Source organism: Choristoneura fumiferana, chromosome 6 (assembly GCF_025370935.1).
Source record: "Choristoneura fumiferana chromosome 6, NRCan_CFum_1, whole genome shotgun sequence".
NCBI lineage: Eukaryota > Metazoa > Arthropoda > Insecta > Lepidoptera > Tortricidae > Choristoneura > Choristoneura fumiferana.
In genome coordinates, this window is record NC_133477.1 from 14862049 (window position 1) to 14884460 (window position 22412).

Below are 22412 nucleotides of genomic sequence, written 5' to 3' on the forward strand. Positions count from 1 at the left end.
TGTCAGTCTTGACAAGTTGGGAGTTGAGATGTTTTTCATGTGACTCAAACAAAATAATATGTATTTTCCTGTTAATAAAATATTGCTATCCTTAATTTGACAGTACAGCAGGGATACCATTATAATCATGTCCAGTCTGTCTGTCACATAAAATAAACGTCAAACAAATGTGGTGTGCGGTACAGCATGTGCTTTTATTTACGTGTAAAAATTAATACATTATTTAATGATTAGTAAGTTACAAAAAAGAGACCAATATGAAGATTAAACCTGTAAAGCATAAAACAACCAATACCTTTCGGGTACGTAATAATCAAGTTAGTTTTAGTACTTGATTGACTTTCCAGAATTTTTACTCAATATCGTTGCTTACATTCACAGTTTGTGCCTTTTGCCGAAAGGATCAACTCTATAGACATCCGGCATGCAGCCTTGTACCATATAGAGCACGCATACACGGAACAACCTGAAGAAAATGAAACACATTTCCACCTCGCTTTAAGGAAATGGCATGGACTGAACTTAAGTCTGAACTTTAAAAAGTTTAAAAAAGAAGTGTTTGGTGTTATCACAGTTCCACAGTTGGTACATAGAAAAGATGATGTGGTGGAAATATTGGAGACATATTTGAATTTAGAAGATCAATTGTGCCTGCAACCGTTGTTGGAGTAAGTAACATTCTGTATTTACTCTTATGTTAATCTGTTCAAATCTTTTTTTTTCACACTCAATGGCCAAATAAATAAATAATTATTTAATATAAATATAAAGTAATTCATGTTTTCTTTTCTTATATATTTTTCCTTTAGTGTAATAAAATTTTAGATAGGTAGTTAATGTTTTTGTATTACTTTTTGGAACTTAATCACTTTGTTCACGGAGGGGGGCATTGCTACCTGCGACATAGTTTTTTCTGCAGGTGATGTCGTTTTTCAATTTTCATTTTGTAATGTACCAATTTCCAAATAAAGATTTATTTTTATTATTATTAGTAAAATTATCAAACATCTGTCCTCCATAGGCCAGATTCTATTGCTGCAAAGGAGTGCTTGATTAACTCTGTATATTAAGTATTTAAGCAAAAATGTTCCAAAGCATTGTCATGTTATTCTTTTTTTTTTTTTTTATTTTATTTGGTATTTTAACGAGGCTTTAGTACACCAAATGCGACTATGTCAGCCTCATGGGGAGCCTCAGTTATATACACCACACTGCAAATTTTACGCTCTCTGTTGCACTGAAGCCACGTCTCTGGATGCAAAGGCCTGTCTAATGAACCTGTAAATCAGCATTGCTTCCTCTGATAGCGGTCGACTCAGAATTACATTTACACTTCCATTGAACAAGCCCATACCATCCAAATACCTGTCTCTGATGTCCATATTCTGATCACATTCCAAAGAAAATGAATTAGGTCTTCAGGCATATTACAACCTATACACAAAGGTGATTGCACAACTCTCATCAAATTCAAAAAACTGTTTAGTGGAATGTGACCAGACCGCACATGAAAAGCCCACACGAGAAGATCCCTGGGGAGGCTGGTATTATCAAACCAGGGTACTTTGAAGATTTTACTTTATTTAATTTTACCTTTGATGTAACTGAAAGTATTTGCAATATTAAAAAAATAATTGTTGAGGTTTGGAAATTTTTTGCTAAACTACGTCCATTTGTACCCCATTAAACAGGTCCAAATTAGTCAAATATGTCTGATATGTTTAGTCAGTACACAGTCCACCAAAAACTTTACTAATTTCTCAATCCCATTATAATTACAATCCATTGGGCACATCCTTGGAAGAGGTCTTCACCTTATAGGGGTGGGTTCCAATTAAACAGAAATCCATAAGTATTGTGTATAGCTAAGTTGCTAAAAATACAAAGGGTCATGAATTAATGAGTGTGCCAATCCTGGTTATGTGTTTACCTAACCTTATCTCATAAGACTAACTGTAAAACTTTATTATTTATTTATTTAGACACACCAACAAAGTACAGAGCAATTTTTTACATTAACCACTTAAAGTAAATAATAATTAACACACCTAGGCCATACCTCAATGACAGGTATGCATCAACATTTATAATGAGAAATGAATGGACAGTAGACAACATCACATAATAATACACAACTAACATCTTAATTAATAAACAGATAAAACGATTTTTAATTTTTAGTAACTAGTGCTTTAAACAAGTCTTTAAAGTCATTGCGGATACCAGAAAAAAAAACTAGTAATGCTAATGCTAGTAATGCTTTATTGCAGGATTCTAGTGTCACTGGCTAAAGACTTACGAGATGATTTCTACCCATACTTCCCAAGGTTTCTGGACGTACTCATTAGATTGTTGAAAACTAAGGATGCTGAGAGGCTTGAATGGACATTGATTTGTCTAGCCTTTCTTTTTAAAGTTCTAAAGCCTTATTTGAAGAAAGATATTGCCGTTGTACTGAAGAGGATTATTCCGCTACTGAGCGAGACTCAGCCGCAATATATCAATAATTTTGCTGCAGAAAGTTTTGCCTTTGTAGCCCGTGACATAAGGGATAAGAAGAAATTTATAAACCTTACGCTGAACTATTTGCAGACAAATGGAGATGTGAGTAAAAGCAGTTAATAACTTATTAAATACAAAAATTTGCAATGCTGTGTGTGTATTTACTATGTATCGGGATGTCAGTGAATGTAATCATCTTTACATATTATAAAATAATGGCACTTCCTGCTGTTTGTATGATGAAAATTATACCCATGTAAAGCTAGGGCGGGTTGTTAGTCTGTTATGAATAAATAGTATTAAACTTTTTTGTTTCAGGCAATAACTGGTTGTGGTCATCTCATGTATGAAATTATAAAGGGCATCCCTGGGAAATTCCACAGCTGTATTGAGACATACTTGCCCCTGCTTTTACAACATCTGAAAGAGAACAAGGATCATCAAGAAATCCTCTTCAAATTACTCACACAGACATTTGAAGACAGCTTGCAGACTATACAACATAAAGAGTTCTCAATCTTCTGGAGTAGTATTCTAAAGTACACAGAGGAGATACTTAAAGAAGACAATGACAGCAAGGGTTTGGAATATATACTGAGACTGGCTGGCCAAGTCATTGAACACCAAAAAGGAAAATATCTAACAAATCCTCCTCAGTTTGTGCTATTATTAATCAAAGTGATATGTGAACAGTCATCAGAGAATGTACTTGAAGTTTGTGCACAAATAGGAGCTCTGTTACTGCTCTCTCCAAATGTCTCCCTTTCACAGGAACATGCGGGAATTATAGTCAAAGTTCTACTGCCTTTGCCATACCCAAACATCCTTATTAAATTTGTGCAAAATGTCATTGACTACACTCAGTTTGACATGCACATCCTGCCTCCTTTTATTAAGTTCATAATTCAATCCGATTTCGATAAAGAGGCCATGTGTACTCTCAGCAAGATTTGCCTTAGGAAGTCACAGTTATCTATGAATGGTATCAAACTTTTTGAGTGGGTGAAGTATCCTATTGACTTTGGACAAAGCCTGCCTTTATTCATGAAACACTTTTCTGATGTCATAAATGATGATATTGACAATATATTCGAAAACCCACTGAAACTAATGAATGTTCTTTTCTGTCTTCCCCACATTGAGAAGATAGATATTGATGGTTGTGTTTCAGCATTGAATCAATTGATATCAAAACTTGTTAAAATCTTGGCGAGTTACAATCTGGAAAATCAGAATGGTGGAAATAAGTATCACTGCGTCACAACGCCATTATCGAAATGTGCCAGAAAAGTCCTTTTCATTCTTGCAAATGCGATGGAGAGCGCTATTCATATAACGGGTTGTAGAAACTTGAAGACAATATGTGATATAGACACTTTGCTGCCTGTGATACTCCCATGTGCAGCAGATCCTAACTATTTGACGGCTTTGCATCTACTTGATTTGTATCTGACTGCTTGTGATCAAGAGAATGGACTTTCGAGTCCCGTTCTATCACTTATTGATTCTTATTTGAACCCCAACGTGTCATCTCCTTTCCATGTGGTAAGGCTTTTTTATAACTATTGAGATTTAGACAATAATTGGTGATATCTGTATTATATCACTAAATCCAACACAGTTAACTTGATAAATAAACTAAACTAAAATTACACAAATATCTATACCTATTATTATAAAACTGTAACAGTCTCACCTAAGCGACTAACAGATAAGTACAGATAAATACCTGAAGCTAGAGAATTAAAATTTGGCAGGCATATAGACCTTAAGTAGGCTACTTTTTACATTTCCATGGAGTCAAAATGGTGGGTATGAACTACTCGACTAATAATTACTTTCGTTTTAGGTGCGCCTTCTGACCACGCATATTTACAAGCTGTTTGAGAACACAGAACCATTGAACAAGACCGCCCAAGTCGGGGGCAATGTTGAGAAATTATCGGTATTTAGTATGTGCTATTCAGTGGAATCGACTCCTCCCTCCATACAAGAATACAGGGCTCAACAGAACACTTTACAAAAGATGGTCTTCAATACCACCCAGTATGCTCTTATAAAAGACACTGATTTTCAACTTTACCCGTTGAACTACATGTTAGGGGTCTTGTTTATGAATTTTAAATTGCTCTGGGAGCCAGTGATAGAATTTATAGCAAGCTACGGAAATTCACTTGCCACTGATGAATTTTGGCCCACTTTCCATAAAGCATTGGAGACAGCTTTCGCTAATGCAAAGAGAGATTTAAAACAATTCATATTTGATGATGAATTCGGTAGCGAGTTTGAAATTCTCCAGGAGTTGTATGCAGAATACAATAATATTCCCGAAAGGCCAGATGTACACAATTATAGAGACCTGCTATTAAAAGTGATGACAAACTGTATTCAAGTGTGTGAAGCAAGGAATAGAGATGTCGTGGTTTTGTTTCTGAACTTTATTGAAGAGGAGTACAGAAGAACTGATAATGCTAATGCACTCAAAATTGATGTTGAAACTCGAAATGATACTGCGATGGAAGTTGATGAAGATAAGCCAGACGAAGTAAACATTGAAGATAATAATGAAATCATTGAAGACATGAAAGAAACTGTTTCAGGAAAGGTAACGTTTAAAACTCTAATAAACGTAATGCAAGTTTTAGCGCAATTCAAGAATCCCAGAGCACTTCACAAGGAGCCCGTTTTTTGGGAGCTATACATAGAGTTTTTAAAGCACAAAAATGCAGGGCTACAAAAATTCGCATTGGATTGTGTCATGAACTACAAAAACAAAGCCATTGTTGCATATAAAAGTAACTTGTACAATCTAGTTGACGACAAAAAGTTCAAAGATGAACTCACTCTATTCAAAATTACTGAAGATGCGCAAAGCATTCACGCTGAGGACAGAGAACATGTGATTCCGATTATTTTAAGAATCCTATATGGAAAAATGACGTCTAAAATGGCGACAGATAAAAAAGGCGGTGGTCAAACGAGGAGATCTCTAATCATGAGATACGTAGCTGGCTGCAATGAGAAAGAACTCAAAATATTCATTGAAATGGCATTCTCTCACGTAAAGCATTACATGACAATGCAGCCTAGAGAAATATATGAAAGCATTGTTTCTACTTTGGACTTAAAGTCTGTCATCATTCCAGGAAAACTGCATAGTATTTTAAATCTTTTGGAAGTTGTGCGCGAATATTTCGGGGGATATCTGAAAGATGAACTATTGTCAGATCTGCTGAAAGTATTCATATTTGTTTGTTCAACTGTAGGAGGTGTTCTTTCGCATGGGGAAAGAGTTCACGTCGGCTATTCTAAAGTGATGAAAAACTTAAGAACAATTGCAATAGGGATACTAACAAAGATGTTTGATCAATTTGATAAGTATACTTGGAATGCAGATGAATTATATGTCTTATTCGAGACTTTGATTTGGCCTCTGTTGTCTAAACTTCACATAGAAGGCATACACAGTCCAACTGTTTTGTTGAAGCTGTTGAGTACTTGGTGTCATAATCCAAGATATTATACTTTGCTTGTCACGTATTCAGAAAAGGATCCTTTGCTAAGCCCAGTTCCTGAAATATTGAAATTGATGTTGGCACCTCGAACAAGTCCCGTTGTAGTGAATATGATCCTAGACATGGTAGAAAAATTATTAACACTTACCGAAGATGAAGAAGAAAAAGAACTACCAGCTTTAGTATCGTTCAATAATTTACCAATAGAGAACAAACCTGAAGTGAATGTTGAAATGAACTTCGGTAGCAAAATTTTGGTGCCGCACATTCCAAGCATCTTGGAAGTTATGAAGAGACGCATTGCGAACTCAGCTAAGTCAAATACGATGAATAAGAGAGACTTGTTAATCCTGTCGCGAGTAACAGAACTCGTAGCTTCACCGGAATTATGTGACGACCTTTTGAATCTGTTATTACCAATACTTGTCAGGAAAGTGTGTCTAAATATGTCAGAAGACAACATGGAACACGCTGTTAATACTATCATCAACTTACTAGGCCACAGCAGCAATCCACAACACTACATCAAGACCATTGCTGTCCTATTCAACAAAATTTCGCCTGTTGACGTTCGCAAACTTCTATTAAAGCTGTTGTCTTCGATAGCTGAAGCGGCAACTAAGAATAAAGATATATTAACTCGTATAAGTAAAGTCATATCAGAAATGAATGCTTTCAATAAACGATGGATAGAACAACCTGACTTTGATAGAAGATTGGATGCGTATAAAGAAATCTACCAGTTAGTAGATAATAATGAAATCGATTTAGACCTGGCGATACTTATTGTTAATAATTGCTTCTATTTTATACGAACTGAAAAGGATATTGGATTACGAGACAGTGCAGCATTATGCTTGAAGAGAATTCTGCCGAAACTGCTGCTCAAGTATTGGTCTGCCACAGATGGCCAGTACTTAGTTCGGGACACTGTTCTGTCTTTAATATCAAGTGGAATCCGGGATTCTAAGAATGAAATACTAAGAAGCGAGTGTATAAATCTGCTTGGAGAACTGGCAAGAGAATGCCCTACTACTGATGTTGTGCTTTCCGATCTAAATCATTTAACCAATAAAGAAGATAGAGAAGTTGATTTCTTTGACAACATGTCCCATCTTCAAATGCATAGGCGCGTCAGAGCGCTCATGAAATTCTGTAAAGTTGCCAAGAAAATGAGTAAATGTCCGTCGCCTAGAACACTGACAAACTTCATCTTGCCTCTAGCGACCACTTACATTTGCGATGATAAATATACGGATAAGAATACTTTGATAGATGCATGCATAGAAGTGGTATCCACTTGCTGTAGACTGTTGCCTTGGTACCATTATGAGGTAATTTTGAAGCTTTATTTGAACAAAATGCGTCATTCTTCGGAATACCAGAAACAGTTGACCCGATTAGTGGTCGGCGTTATAGACGCATTTCATTTTGATTTTTCAAAGGCAAAAAATATTGAATTGCCTAAAGCTTTGATGGCTAATGTTGATAATAGAAAACCAATAAATAAGAACAAAAACAAAGAAAGGGACGCCAATAAATCATTGGAAATCGGATTCATTAACAACGAAACTATTGACGATGACAAAAAAGAAGAAAACGACACAAAGGAAGAAAATTACGAAAATGAAAGAGATGAGACTGTAAAAGACTTAGAAAACGCAGAAATAATAGAAATAGATTTAGATTCGGAATTAAAAGCGGCAGATGATGAAGTATCCATTGAAGAACCAGAATTAAAAGATGCTTCAAATGTACCCGCATTTGAAAGATCAACACAAGTTCCACCATCTTTGGCTAAGCGAATAATCAATTCTTTATCATCTGGATTACTGCCACAATTAAATCGGTACGTCAAGGTTTATTTTTCCATTTTTAAATATTTCAAACTATTTTCCAAATAAATAAATTTATATCGTGTCGTGCGTTTAGCCTAGGTACCATCAGCCAAATATGTGGTCTACCACCCTAAAGTTGATAATCGTTTGCATGTCATAAAAAATAATGCCAATAGACGTGTCTGTCAACTTGAAAGCTCGACTTTAGCGACATATTCATTTTAAAAATTGATAGACCACTTATTTGGCAGATTGTACACCAAATTACCTAGTTTCAAGCTAAGCAAAAGGGGTATTTAAATAACTTCAGTGTACTCAACTAAAGAATACTAGGTAAAAAAGAGGGATTCTCCATCCATTAATTTATTCATATTCGACTTTAAAAAAATAGTACCAGTAAAAAAATTGTGTATATGCCTTCTTACTGCTAAGACGACTAGACAGTTTTTTTTTTCTATTTTTATTGTCCATATTATAATATAAGCGCCATGTGACCTAAATCATGTCCCACTGACATTTTTTATTTATTTTTGTAATTCCGTACTTTGTCACGAATAAATGATTTCTTTCTTTCTTTCCACTGCTGGACACGGGATTTTTTTCATAATAAGATTGGTAATTTCACATAGATGTCGTAAAAAAGTCAAATGTCTAAAAACATTTGCGTTATCAGTGCTATAGGTAAGTTGACGGACCATGAAGAGTCACACAAGGTGAACCGTCGGCGTCTAGGCTTGGAGCGTCAGGAACAAGACATGTTGCGAGTGCCGATAGCTCTTGCGCTGGTGAAGTTGCTACAGCGGCTGCCAGGAGACGTGCTGAAGTACCATTTATCTGGGTGAGTTACGTTGACGACACCTGCCGGTATACATTTTGTGGCCCCGTTCGTTCATTTTTGGAGATTTACAATTCCCTGCCTCACAAAGAGAAAAGAGAACCCCATATATAATCACTTTGTTATTGTATATTTGTCTCACGAGTACATTAAAATCGTGAGCACTTCGCATAAACCTGTAATAGTGAAATTTGACATGAAACTGGGTCTCATAACAAAGGTAAAAGATATATCCGTTGTCGCGAGTCCGTTATCACTCGCCCCAATTTTCATTTTGACAACAATGTCAACACAAAGAAAGGCTTCCTCATCCACATTATAATCTGCTTCTTTGGCATTCTCTCACCAACCGAACTAGGAACGACCTGTCTGTAGAATACAGAGAGGCCGTTTTATCTAATGTCGCCATCACAATCCGTTATCCCGCCCCACCGTCTTATCGTTTGACTGATAGAAATAGTGACTGTACCTAATAGTGTGCCTACTGGTTCAGCTTTGTGTTCTGTCTTATCTTTTAAAAATATCTTTGATTGTTTATTCCAGCATCATCATTAAACTTTGCTCATTCTTAAAGTCCCCTCTCAAACAAGTGCGAATTACAGCGCGGGACATTGTCAAAAAAATAATGGTGACCATCGGCTCTTCGTACATAGGCATATTACTCGAACATTTAACTTTACTTTTGACAAGAGGCTTCCAAGTTCACGTGCTAGTAGCCACTATTCATACCGTTTTGGACGCTTTAAAATCAGACTTCAAACCTGGAGAGCTAAATGAGAACCTTGATTACATTCTCGATGTCTGCACTAATGATTTGTTCGGAGCACTTTCTGAAGAAAAAGAAGTAGATAAACTACATTACAAGACACCAGAAGCAAAGCCCAGCAAGAAGAGTTACGTGACCCTGATGATAGTTTCACAAAACATAACAGAGGCATGCCTTATCAATCTTCTGTTGCCTTTCAAGGAGGTTCTGCAAAAACATCAGTCAAAGAAAGTCGTTATGAAAGTCCAAGAAGCTTTTACTCACATAACAAGTGGTCTAGTGACGAATAAATTTATAGATATAGAATCTTTGTTCATATTCCTACATGGCATAGCATCAGAAAGCATTCCTGAATTTGTACTCGGCGCTCCTAAGCGAGAAATAACGGAGAAACAGAAAGAAAAGATGCTTATAGTGAAACCAGACTGTTTTATCATTCCTGAGACACCTAAAAGAAATAAGGAAGTTCAGGCGAGACACGTTAAAGTATCGGCTAAAGCTAATGCTCATGTCCTAGTAGAGTTCAGTCTGAACATACTATATGTGATACTTAAAAGAGAGAAAGTTCCAAGAATGGAATGCAGGGCATTCGTAGATCCTTTGATACCTTTGTTAGTGGATGCTTTGAGAAGTGACCATGTCAAAGTTACCACAGTCGCATTGAAATGTATAGGGACGCTTTGGACTATAAGAGTGAGTACCCCAACCCTCGAGGAAATGGTGAAAGATATAGTGAAGACGTTATTCTTGATCCTGCACAAGTATGCAACGTTTGAAATTAGTACACAGAATGATAATTATCATTTGGTGCGAAATGCCTTTAAGGTGAGTTTTACTCTTTAATTTCTTTAAGTAGTTCTGTAAGTAGTAAGTACTCGTGATCACATTTAGCATGTACACAATGTTTTGACAAAGTATATTTAAAATATCTTCCATTTTAGGCAATAACAGTTCTTATCCGCAACGTCAAATATCATACCTTAGAAGCGGATCAGTTAAAAACTTTATTACTATATGCGGAAGAGGATTGCCAGAATGATGAAAAGCAGACGAGCTCGTTTACACTATTAAAAGCTATTTTAGAAGCGAAACTGGTATCGACGGAACTTCACGAGGTGATGGAAAAAGTGTCAAAGATTTGCATCTTAAGCGAATCGGCGAGATCAAGGTAATGTAACTTTCGTGATTTTCACTCATATATACTAACAGAATTGGGACTTATCACGCTAAACAACGAGTAATAATTACCTCGGCGTTTCGGCCACATTGCAGTGGCCGTGGTCACGAGTAGACTGAATTGTAGGGTATCAAGTTCTTCAAGTTGTATTTGGAGAAAGTAAGGTAGGTTCAAATTAGCTAGAGATTCTAAAATTGCAACCTTGAAACCCAAGAGATGTCTAGTTTGGTTATTTTTGATCTTCCCCGGGCGATACCAATGCAGCAGAACTATGCTGCATTGGCATCGCCTAGTTTCCCTAAGTGGTTCCGATGGTCAGACCATGTCATAATTGTTCAGGCTTATTAGCTCTAATACTAATGGCATATCTAGTACTAGATTATGGCCTAAAGTGTCTAAAGTTAGATAGGCATAGAGACTCCGGGCAGAATCATATGGCGAGTCTCTCCCTATGGACATCTGCTTCTTGCATTGGCATCGCGTTACGATTGAAACAGTTGACGACCCTTAAGCATTGACGACCCTTTATTATAATAATCATCATCATCATATCAACCGTACGACGTCCACTGTTGGACGTAGACGCTTCATTCATAGTTGTTTCGGTTGGAAGCGGCCTGCTTCCACCGTGAACCCTCGGCTCTAACCAGCTTTATTTACCTTCCAGGGACGAGGCGCGAGCTATATTCGTCATGTACCTGACGAACTACTCTCCAGGAAAACGTTTAGAGCGGTACATCCAGTTCTTCGTCTCGCAGCTGAACTATGAACTGCAGCATGGCAGGGAATCCTCGCTTAAGTTTCTTGAAATGATCATCGGGAAACTCCTAGTGGTAAAGACACTTGAGCTAGCATTTTCCCCAAAACTTGGGGTAGATTTGTGACTGTAAAGGTTTTTTGCACGTGGAGTTACAGTTAGCGTGATTAAAAACAAAGATAACGGAGTAGAACGACGTTTTCTTTTTCTATAATTGGCGACATGGATTTACGCACAACCTTATAATTAAGTGCCGTCTGGGGCAAGTGAAAATTTACCCTGACCTGGAAGCCCTAATTTGTACTTGGAAACTTATTGTTGCCCTGCTGACATTGCTTAACTTTGTTTTTGAATTACCACAAGCTGCATGGCTGAATATAATATGATTCGTAAAAAGGCAAAGGCACCACATCCACTCAATATTTCACCTTATCCCCGCAGTCGCAACTTACGAAGCAAAGCGACTACCTCCTTCTCTCCCTTGGCGCGTGTATGCTGAACGACCCAGCGCCGGTTTGCCGCGAGGCCGCAGCGCTCTGTATCGAATCCTTACTGAAGCGGCTGCCGGCACAAGAGAGGAACCGGCTGTTCAATCTCGTTGTCACATTCTTTCAAGATACGCAGGTATGGTCGATTAAGTCGTTAAAAATTATAGATATGTTTCCTAAGACATACAGATCCCAAAAGACTCGTTCTTTCTCGCTCGGATTCCCATGTAAATTTTAGAACAACTGTATGGATACAGTCTGTATCCCGTGTCATTTAGATATAGGTGTCTTTTACACTGCACAGAGATATAAGACTGACAGAGTTTAGGCTGTGCTAAGTAATGTTTTTCACCACATAGAAACATATTCTGTAGCATCTGCTATGGATTATGTACCCTGTGCTTTTAAAATATCTATGTATCCAAACTTTCAACCGTCAGTTTACGTTTAGTTCTTAGAAATTAGAAACGGCTGTTTTAAATAAAACTGACGATTGAACTACTGGTCTAAGATCCGAACTTGAAAAAATCTGCACCGGTCTGATTATAGAATGAAATGTATTTTATAATAAATTACTAAATTCATTATAAAATATTAGAAAATATATATTAGAAATGGATTTGCTAAAAAAACTCCAGGACAGGCTATTTTTAATTATTTTTTAAAAATAGTTTTTAATAAATTTTTGTTGCATCATCGAGATAATAAAAAAATGTTATATTGACTTAAACTATGAAACCTATAATGTAGACGTTGGGTTTGCTATTGTTTACCTGGATGAACTACTGGTTTGCCAGGTATAAACTTGAACAGTTATGTCGATGCAGACTTCATTACTTAGATAAAATAACAAATTGTATATCAACGTAAGCGCTGCTTTATTGTGAACACGTTGATATGGGGTTGTCTGCATTTAACTAAAAATCATTAAAAATTATTACAAAAAATAGCCTGTCCAGGAAATTTTTGGCAAAACCATTTCTAATATATTTTCTAATATACTAAATTTATTATAAAGTACATTTCATTCTATTATCAGACTGGTGCAAATCTTTTCACGTTCGGATCTTCTACTATACTTGCATATTATTGGAAAAGGACTGTTGTGCCAAAACGAGACAGATGTAAAGAATTAGACTCCTTGCAACAGTTTTAAATGCTTTGATAACAAAGGGTAGCATGATACTAAGGTCCTCGATCGATCTCTCTTATTACTCGTGGAATAATAAAAACAGTACCTGAATATGTTTTTTTTTTTTATTTTTTAGCCAGTACACTTCGAGCTAGCTGCCCAAATAAGCATACGTTTTGTGAACGTCGAAGGCAGCGAATTCAAGAACCGACTCAACACCATACTATCCCTAGTAGGAGGCAAGTTACTTCTACTAAGCAACGACATAGGCGAAGGAAGATTCGTTAAACTGAGACTAGAACAGGCCGAGAATAAAACTGATGAAGAAAAACAGAGGGAGAAAGACCATAGTCTTATACAGATACTCAATCTAATAGACAAGATCACAGTCCAATGTGAAAGTAGTTTGAAAAATAAGAAGTATAGTTCCGAGTATGACGAAATAGCTCAGCAGTGCCAGGCTTTATTAGCTTACCCACACTCTTGGGTGAGACTTCGAGCGGCCAAGATATTGAGCCAGATTTTATTGTCTGTGGACTTTGAAGAATTAGACGTGATAGTTAAAGAGAAAGTGGAGAGTGAAAGAAGTTTTATTTATGAGAATACGGAGGATGTGCTGCGGAGTTTGGTTCTGGATCTCTGTGCGCAGTACACTGCTGGTGTTTCTCAGGAGATGGCTGAACAGGTGAGTTTTTTATTTGATTTGCAAATTCGTATTGGTATAAACGTCCATGGCCATGATACAATACAATAACTCTTTATTGAACACCAACACATAGTAAGCAGTATAGAAAACACAGGTATGTAGAATTTTAAGGTAAGTAATAGGTGTAGGCATGATGTTTTTTATTAGTCTTTTATTTTTTTTACATACTACCCTACTTGTCAATAAATTTAGCCCCTTGAATTACAATGTCTGAATATGATCTTTGGTCCTTCGATCCGTTTTATACATCTAGTTTTACTTATCTAACTCTATCATATTGTTCCTTCGCAGGTCACAGCGGTATTATTTCAAATATTAAAGCTAGTGCACTCGATGTCCAGTTTTAAGCTGTCTCACAAGGCAAAAGACGACTCCGAGGACGCGGAAGGCGGTGGAAAAGTTAATATAAGGTGGATCCTCTTCAAGTTGCGGAAAGCTGTAAACGTGGAAGTGGCTAAGGCGCCTGGATCTATGAACATTGTAAGTATATTTTTTAATACTTCTTTGTTATCCATTCTGTCTATAATTATTACCACTCGGAACGTAACTACACGACACGACTATATTGCTAAAACTATCTTTACACGTTTCGACCACATTGCGGCGATCGTGGTCACGAGTAGACTGCGAAAGCAATGTGGTCGAAACGTCAAGATAATTTTAGCAATATTCATAACCGTGATGATCCCCAGGTGATATTAAGAATGATTGAAACTCACTAAAGTTTTAAGAAAAATACCATCTGTGTAATAAGTAATGTTATGTTTAGGTGAATACGATTTTAATTTATTAATGAACGAGTTACAATGTACGAACAATGTTAATTCAAAATTGCTATACAGTCATAAAAAAAAATTATTACCTACATATGCTTCGGTACATATTATTATGATATGGTCGATTCTTAACTAAGTAAACTTCATAGAGAGAAGGATAAATATTTTTATTAACGCTAATGGGATTTTTATTTCTCAGCGCATCGCAATCTTCACAATGTGGCTCCATCTTGTCAGTTCACTTGAAATTACCGACATAAATTCCATAGTGGACGTCCTCCTGCCTCCGTTAGTTCGCGAACTGTCCACCGGAGACGCGATGGCGCCAGCGTCGCCTGTCAAACAACTTGCTACAAGACTGGGCAAAAAGCTGAGGAGGAAGATAGGAGACATTGAATACAGTAAACTACTGGCTGAGGCACAGACTAGGCTGAATATCAGAAGAGCTGAGAGGAAAAAGGTTAGTAATCATCATAATTATCGGCCGTAGGACGCCACTGTTGGGCATAGGCGTCGCCCATAAACCTCCAGTTGGCTCGGTTGGAAGCGGCTTACGTTCACCTACGTACGTTCACCTGATCTAGTAAATGATGTATCTGTCTCAATTTCTCTGGTTAAGTCGTCGCAATGAACTTGAGTTGAAATTGTTTATTTTTCTAGGTTTTGTTGCAAGAGAAAGTCAATAATCCCGAGAAAGCAGCCAAAAGGAAGTTACAGCTCAAAGAAAAGAAGAAACAGTCAAAGAAAATGAAGATAGAAATGATGCAGGGCAAAAGACCGCGGCCCAAGAAGCGGAAGGCAGAAGACATTGACTTGGAAGATACGTTGTTAAGAGATGAATAAATATGGCTGAGTTGACGCAGACGAAGAAGTTTTAATGCTTTTTATGAGGCTTCTGTTCGCTTGGGTTTATTGGTAAGATAGGATCAACTCATATTCAAAATGATGTTGAATGAACTTTAAAGACCCCTACACTACACATTGTCAAACACTCGATGCCCTTGGTGCTATAAGTCTCTCAAGCGATCGTGACTAAATTGGTATGAAGATAGTTTGAGTCCCTGAGAAGGACATAGGGTAATTTTTATCCCAGAAATCTATAAATTCAGACGAAGTTGTGGGAAACAGTTAGTCTAAGCTAAAATGACGCGTCATAATTAACCGATTTATTTGAGTGAGGGACGCGTCATTTGGGCTTATTAGAATAGCTCTAGAAACCTATATTATGAAATATTATCTACTTAGTTGTAGTTGTTGCTATAATGAATAATAAATTGTGCTGGCGTCTTATTAATGAGTGCGGGTAGTTGAATAACGAATTACTTTGTTTATTGCGCCGCGAGCATAGTGTTTGTTTAACAATATGTAGAGTCTATTACTAGGATCGTATGAACCTATTTGAGCTAAATATATTTTGGCCCTTTTTAAATCATACTTTTTTCAAACCATACCTATGGTACAAGTTTCTGAATATATGAAAAGTTTTGTGTTGTACGTCCTAGAGCTAAACGTTGATTGTTAAATGTACATATAACATTAAGTTACTTTGAGTAATAAATTTGTTAATCTTAGCGCATAGTTTCATTGCCATAGTTTCATAAATAAAACAACTTCAAATAAACAAAATAATATTGCTTTATTATGCTCTAAAAGTACAAAATAATTAACAAAATCTACGAACAGATAACACGTACTGAAAATCAATGTAATTTAACAGTTCAATATAAACTCCATCAATTATAATAAATTTAAATGCGCGAAGCACACCGCTTATTAATTGTGCTGCTATTATAAAATTTAACCACTAGCACACAGAAAGCGTTAGACGATGATGCGGTCCGATAAAGAAACGGGGGAGCAGGGGTTCTCTCTCTATCTATCTATATATATACATCTCTCTTCCAAGTCGTTACGCTTTTGACAGTAGGTAGAGTGGACGTGGTCATTGGTTAAAGATTAGTTGCAAACCTTTACTTTCTTGGGAAAAGAGTGTGTTGGTGTCCCCTTGCAGTGCTAGAGTCCGGAGTTCGTACTTGACAATAGAGAGCACTGCTCCTTACTCTTACGTTAGTTCCTTTACCCCCTGTTTCACCATCAATTGATTAAATTTATCCGTCAAATAAAATTAATAAATGGGAGGTGAAACAGCCCCTTAGTCTCCAAGAAGGGAAGACATGGGTCCGATATTCTCTGAAATCGGTAACACTGCACAGGCGTTTTATACAGAGCTATTTCTTTTTACAAATTATATTGCTATTTTTTGCCTCTCCTGTTTGTTTCCAAAGATTTATCTTATGTTTACTTCTGTGGTTAGATGATATCACGCTTCAGTATTACCTATGTTTCCGCTGCCGCTACCGCTTCCGTGTGTTGATGGCATAATTATCGTATATCGAAGTGTCATCTATTTACATTTTACAACTAGAGGTTCTTAAATAAAATCAGCAACAACGATCCGAGACGGTGCCTTAGTTTTGTTATGGCCGCTAAGCCGCTATGCAAGAATAAAAGACAATGCCGAAAAAAAACTAGCATTCGATTTAAACAAGTTCGGACAGGGCCGGATTTAGATGTCTGGCTGCTGGTGGTTTTTCAAAAACAAATCACATATTTTTGACCTGGTGGATATGTTCTACGTAACCATCGAATAAGGATTTATGGTACATAATTTTAAAACATTAGGTAAATAAACTACAACTATATACTTACTACATAAACATATTTCTTCGAAACAAATACTTGTTCACAGCACCATTTGTATTAAAGTTATGCTGCCCTGTCAGTGTACTTCGATAAAATATAATTATAATACAGGGGTACAGTTATACTATTTCAATAAATATCTAAAGTAAAAGATAAAAATGCAGTTGGAATGTCATAGTATTCTTTTAAATTCTACTTACGCTTGAAATAATCTTTGCATTATTAGACTTAAACCTGCCTTGTAGTTGGGCCAACGTTTAATAATCTATGGGACGCTACTATGTTGTTCATCATCATCATCATCATCATGTCAGCCGAAAGACGTCCACTGCTGAACACAGGCCTCCCCAAGGCTCTCCACTCAGACCGGTCTTGTGCTTTCCGCATCCACCGCGATCCCGCGATCGACTATAAAGCCGAGTTTAGACTTGCAAGTAAAATCGTGCAAGTTGCATTACATTGCGAGGCCGTAAAGCCAACGAGTTTGTAGTGGTCAATCGAGCGCTGCAATGAAATGTAACTTGCACGATTTTTCTTGCAAGTCTAAACTCGGCTTAGTGTTAGTCAGATTTAAATATATGAAATTCACTAATGTAGGTACCTATATTGTTATCCACTTTCCTTATGTTGGCTGATATTGGCTCAACATGTAGCCGAGCTTATGCTGTGGTAATGAAAATTAGATTTACAAGTTTCACTAGATAGACAAATTATATTGACTAGGCATCAATCTAAAATAGATTTTGACTTTCTAAGATTTAGAAATTGCATTAGACTAACTACCTATCCAAACAAAATGTCAATGTCTGCGATGAAAAGGGTTGATTTTGCATACCTATCTATCATTTCTTACACCTACTAAGTAAATAATTATATTTAAACATAATCTTGACTATTTAAGGGCAGAGCCCAACAAGTTTGGTAAATAGATGTTTTCACAAATGGTGAAGATAAAATCACGGGATAAAACTGTGCAACAGTGCAAGTTTTTTACATAAAGCCCATAAATCCATACTTTTCTTAAGTACCTACTTAGTAAACACGAGAAATCTAACACATATTTCAAAGCCGCGTCGGCGGCCGATCGTAAAATCCGCCATATCACGAAATTCCTAGGCATATAGGATTAATTAAATTTTCGTTTTCTGTAGGTACATGTTGTTTTTATAACAACTACTAGTTGTTGCCCGCGACTCCATCCGCGTAGTATATGTTTATCGCTATCCCGTGGGATGTCCTTCTCCGGGACTCAAACTATCTGTAGTTATACCGAATTTTATCTAAATCGGTTCAGCAGTTTAGACGTGATCTTCACAAACTTTCACATTTATAATATTAGTAGGAGGATATTGATAGACTTATGATTCTGAATAATTGATGATTGAACATAATAGGTATCAAACAATTAGGTAAAAGGGCATTTTTACTTTAAATGGCTCAACATAACTTTTTTTTCAGAATTAGGTAATTCTGGATTCTCCTTACTCAGAATCACGAGTACCTACTATTGATTTAAAGATGAAAAAAGTGTCATCAATTTTTTGTCAGTTTTGTGACTTTTTTTCATATAGTTTATATGGGTCGTTACGGAATGGACACATAAAATTTTTATGGAAAATTGAAGACTTTTTTTTCTTCGTCAAAATCAATAGTGCTCGATTCTCAATACGGAGAACCCAGGATTACCCTGAAAAAAAAAAAATTAGGATCTTTCAATCTTCGTATTCAAAAATTAACATCTCGTACTACGTACGAACGCATGTTTTGACTTAAACTATTTAAATACGTATCTTAAGGTAGGTACATACACAGGTACATACAGGCGTATAGACAAAGCTTAATAACAATTTCAATTAAAATAATACAGGTTAATTTCAAGCTCGAAACATACCAGTTTTACTTTTTAACCGATTCTGGCCATTTAACTTCGGATTGGCATCTGGAACGTTTTCGCATTAGGTAGGGTACAATTTGCACGTCTTTTAAAAGTATTACATTTATTCCTCTTCTATGAGTCTTATGTCCCTAGTGAGGGATAACAGTAACACATCATCATCATCATGTATTGTTTTTTTAACGCCAGTTTCTGCTTAATCTTTGTTAGGCTCGGATCTTAGCGGGTTAGTATTTAACAGTAATCAGTTAAAAAGTAAAACTCTTAGGGCCTGTTTCACCACTTGTCGACTAACTTTAAGTGTCAGATAAAAGTAATTGCATCTTTATATTAAATGATATTGTAACGGATAACTCACGTTTTAAACCGAGTTTAGCTCGATATGTTTCGGGCTATTTCGTAGCCCTTTCTCAGGAGCACGCGACTCGGCGGCTGCCGCAACACGCACACTACGCGCCACCGCTCTGCTTGCGCGACTGCCCGACGAAACTGACACCGGCGCACAACTACCCGCATTTTTATCGTCATTTTTATTGTCAATGTCTAATGTAGGGTAGCACACAACACTAACAACATCGCTAATTCCATCTTTGTTTATTCGGACAAAACAAATAGAGACGGCATCACTGATATCCGTCACTTAAAGTTAGTCATCAAGTGGTGAAACAGGCCCTTAAAGTCACTGGATAAACTTACAATTAGTAACAAATTTAACCATAACATGGACGGCAGCAAACTCGGCGATTATACAAGGTGTTTTAAAATAATTCCAGAATAGGTACTTCAGCAGATCGATTGGTTAGTACGGCTGAACATCCCTTTAAAGATTTCATTAGAGTTTTCGATCCAAAATGTAGTCACGCGGTAGATTTTGAACATCGATCAATGTATGAAATGAATTTTTTGTAGTACCTAGTTGACAATTGTTTACAATGAAAAAATATCGAAAATTATTTACAGGGGGTAACTCAACCACCTGCTGAAATTTGCCGGATTATTTTAAAACACCATTATATTAATTTAAAAGCAAACGACGCAGTATATGTTTACACCTTTTTCTTTATCATAAAGATACACTAGAAATTGCCGGTGTTGCCGAGGGCCTATCTATAAAAGCGTAAGGAACATGTACATTTTCTAAAACTAGGTAGTATTGTGATAACATGAAAACAAGTTCCTATAACAATGTTCAAATGTCCTACCTGCCCTCAACAGGTACATTGACGTAACTATAAAGTCTGGGCTCCGTGGCAGACACATCGGATGTAGTCCTTCTTAATTTTTTTTACGTGATACAAAAGTAGTGTTTTATGCTCGGCTAAATGTTACACAAAATAATACATTAGAAAGGTACTTAACTATTTTTTTAAACCGGATTTTGTTCAGCATTAATTGAGTTATAAACACTGATTTTACGTAATAAAACGTCCTACTCGTATGTGTTCTATCTAGTAGATTTATGTAGGCAGAGAAATCTCCAAATTCGTAATGGGAGACAGTTGTATACATTGCGAGCCCATAAAGTCAACGACTTTGTAGTGATCAAGCTTGCACCGCAATCTAATGCAACTTGCACGATTTTGCTTGTGGGTATAAACTGGGCTTTAGACAACTATTATATATTCTGTGCTTTAGACCTGCGAGTTAGCTAGAATCTTGCGTCATACAGTGCGCACATATTTGGTGGATGACAAAGCACTTATAACGGCAGCAGGCAACAGTCTTTCCCATCTGCCATAGTTGGGTCATAATCATAATTCAAGCGGTTTAACCGCCTCATTTTCCTGGTCAACATTATTCGAATCAGCTGTAGATTTTGATGGCCTTATCGATTATTTGGTAAAGTATAACAAAAAAACTGCATCAAAATCTTCGGCCATTTTTATAGAAAAATTACCATAAAAATAAGACGGTTGAAACGCAACCCAGTTCCACTTTAGTAACGAGAGGTGTTTGAGTATAATACAACTCTCCCTTTCATTTAATTACATAATACTACAAATCTACCCGTAATATGGTAAATCAAAGATGCTTGCTACAGACTTTGCAAGAGTTTTTTTTAAAGACAACATACTCGTGTAACATTTTAAAAACACCTTGAATACGAAAAGGGAATTGACAGAATATGCTGATATTAAATCCGAGAGAACATTAATTGACTAATATTTACCGATGGCGTTTAATAGATTTTAACATTCAATAACATACCTTAAAATCCACTCTAAAAACATTTGTGCTTATACAATATTTTTTACACAGTCGGATGTTGCATTAAATTGCCAAGGATATTCCATTAAATTGTAATTATTGACTTGATGAAGCCAAAAATAAGTGATAATCACTGTGTTATTTAGAACTTCTACCTCATATGTAAAACCCCCTTATAGCAGCATCGCCGATATAGGGTTGTACCTCATAATCTTAGACAGCAATATCCACAGTAGCGACGTGGTCGTGGCTAGTACTACGCCTCCCCACCCGAGCTCTAATGACCACGATGTGGAGAACTCCCTAGCTGCCAGTAGGGGGTACGCTGGGGATTGGGGGCCGACGACTCCGTCGCCCGTGCCGTCTCCGTGGATACCGCGCGTAGAGACCCGCTGGATGCGTTTGAAGTGGATTATCATTAAGGTGAACATTGCGAACAGTCCTGAAAAGTAAGATGGAGAATTAAATAACATCGTGGCCATTTTGTTTCAAATACCGCAAATGGTCACCAATTTTGAATGGCTCAGTGTGTCAAGAAACAGCCTACCTTTTACTTGAACTGAGCGTCTAGTGCAGGGATGGGGAAATAGATTTAGAGATGGGCCATATACAATAATTACAAAATTTTCGCGGGCCAGGGACCATTTTTTGAGTAAATTTCATTCTAATCAAGTAGCAACAAAAATAAGTCATGTAGGTATTTATAATAAATTTATTGTTTTGATGTGCTAGGTCGGTGTGAAAGATGAAATTTTGACTGTTTATTAATTAAAGCGTCGAAATTAGGCGCCAAGTTACTTGAAGTAACTCGCATGTAACTCGTAAAATACACTCGAGATGATGGTCAGACATCCTGTTCCTTAATTTGTTTTTGCGAAGATTCATTGAAGAAAATACTTGCTCACAGATATATGAAATATTTGAATATTGTTTATCGCGGGCCGATTTAACTTAGATGACGGGTTTTGATCGCGGGCCGGACTTGGCCCGCGGGCCCTTATTTCCCCATCCCTGGTCTATTGTAATCATATTAATATTAAATCTTTTTAGGGTTCCGTAGATCTGCGGGAGGAACGAAAGCAACTCTTGTATTTTCGTCATGTCCGTCCATCCGT

The 22412-nt window shown here is 36.7% G+C and overlaps 2 protein-coding genes across 3 annotated transcripts in view; one reads left to right on the top strand and one right to left on the bottom strand.

Annotated features, from left to right (window-relative positions):
* Window positions 1–135: 135 nt before the first annotated feature.
* Window positions 136–15354, top strand: LOC141429162 (small subunit processome component 20 homolog). Its single transcript, XM_074089408.1, has 14 exons — window positions 136–302; window positions 382–668; window positions 2271–2604; window positions 2821–4047; window positions 4352–7866; window positions 8529–8693; window positions 9234–10281; window positions 10398–10624; window positions 11301–11466; window positions 11832–12014; window positions 13147–13695; window positions 14008–14196; window positions 14692–14952; window positions 15153–15354. Exons 1-14 carry the CDS (start codon window positions 258–260, stop codon window positions 15333–15335), a joined length of 8379 nt encoding a protein of 2792 aa, XP_073945509.1. The 5' UTR covers window positions 136–257; the 3' UTR covers window positions 15336–15354.
* A 4776-nt stretch (window positions 15355–20130) lies between these two features.
* Window positions 20131–22412, bottom strand: part of LOC141429165 (uncharacterized) — a 55407-nt gene continuing 53125 nt past the window's right edge. For both annotated transcript variants that reach the window (XM_074089412.1, XM_074089413.1), the window contains one exon: window positions 20131–21739. In XM_074089412.1, coding sequence (XP_073945513.1) covers window positions 21471–21739 — 269 coding nt within the window. In that variant the 3' untranslated portion in view covers window positions 20131–21470. The remainder of the gene's footprint in view (window positions 21740–22412) is intronic.

Bases quoted from the DNA above. Each gene is read 5' to 3' on its own strand.
- LOC141429162 (XM_074089408.1), top strand. From the start codon at position 258: ATGAAGATTAAACCTGTAAAGCATAAAACAACCAATACCTTTCGG. The intron at 2,605-2,820 runs GTGAGTAAAAGC...TTTTTGTTTCAG, and splicing joins ATTTGCAGACAAATGGAGAT to GCAATAACTGGTTGTGGTCA. The intron at 14,197-14,691 runs GTAAGTATATTT...TTTATTTCTCAG, and splicing joins CGCCTGGATCTATGAACATT to CGCATCGCAATCTTCACAAT.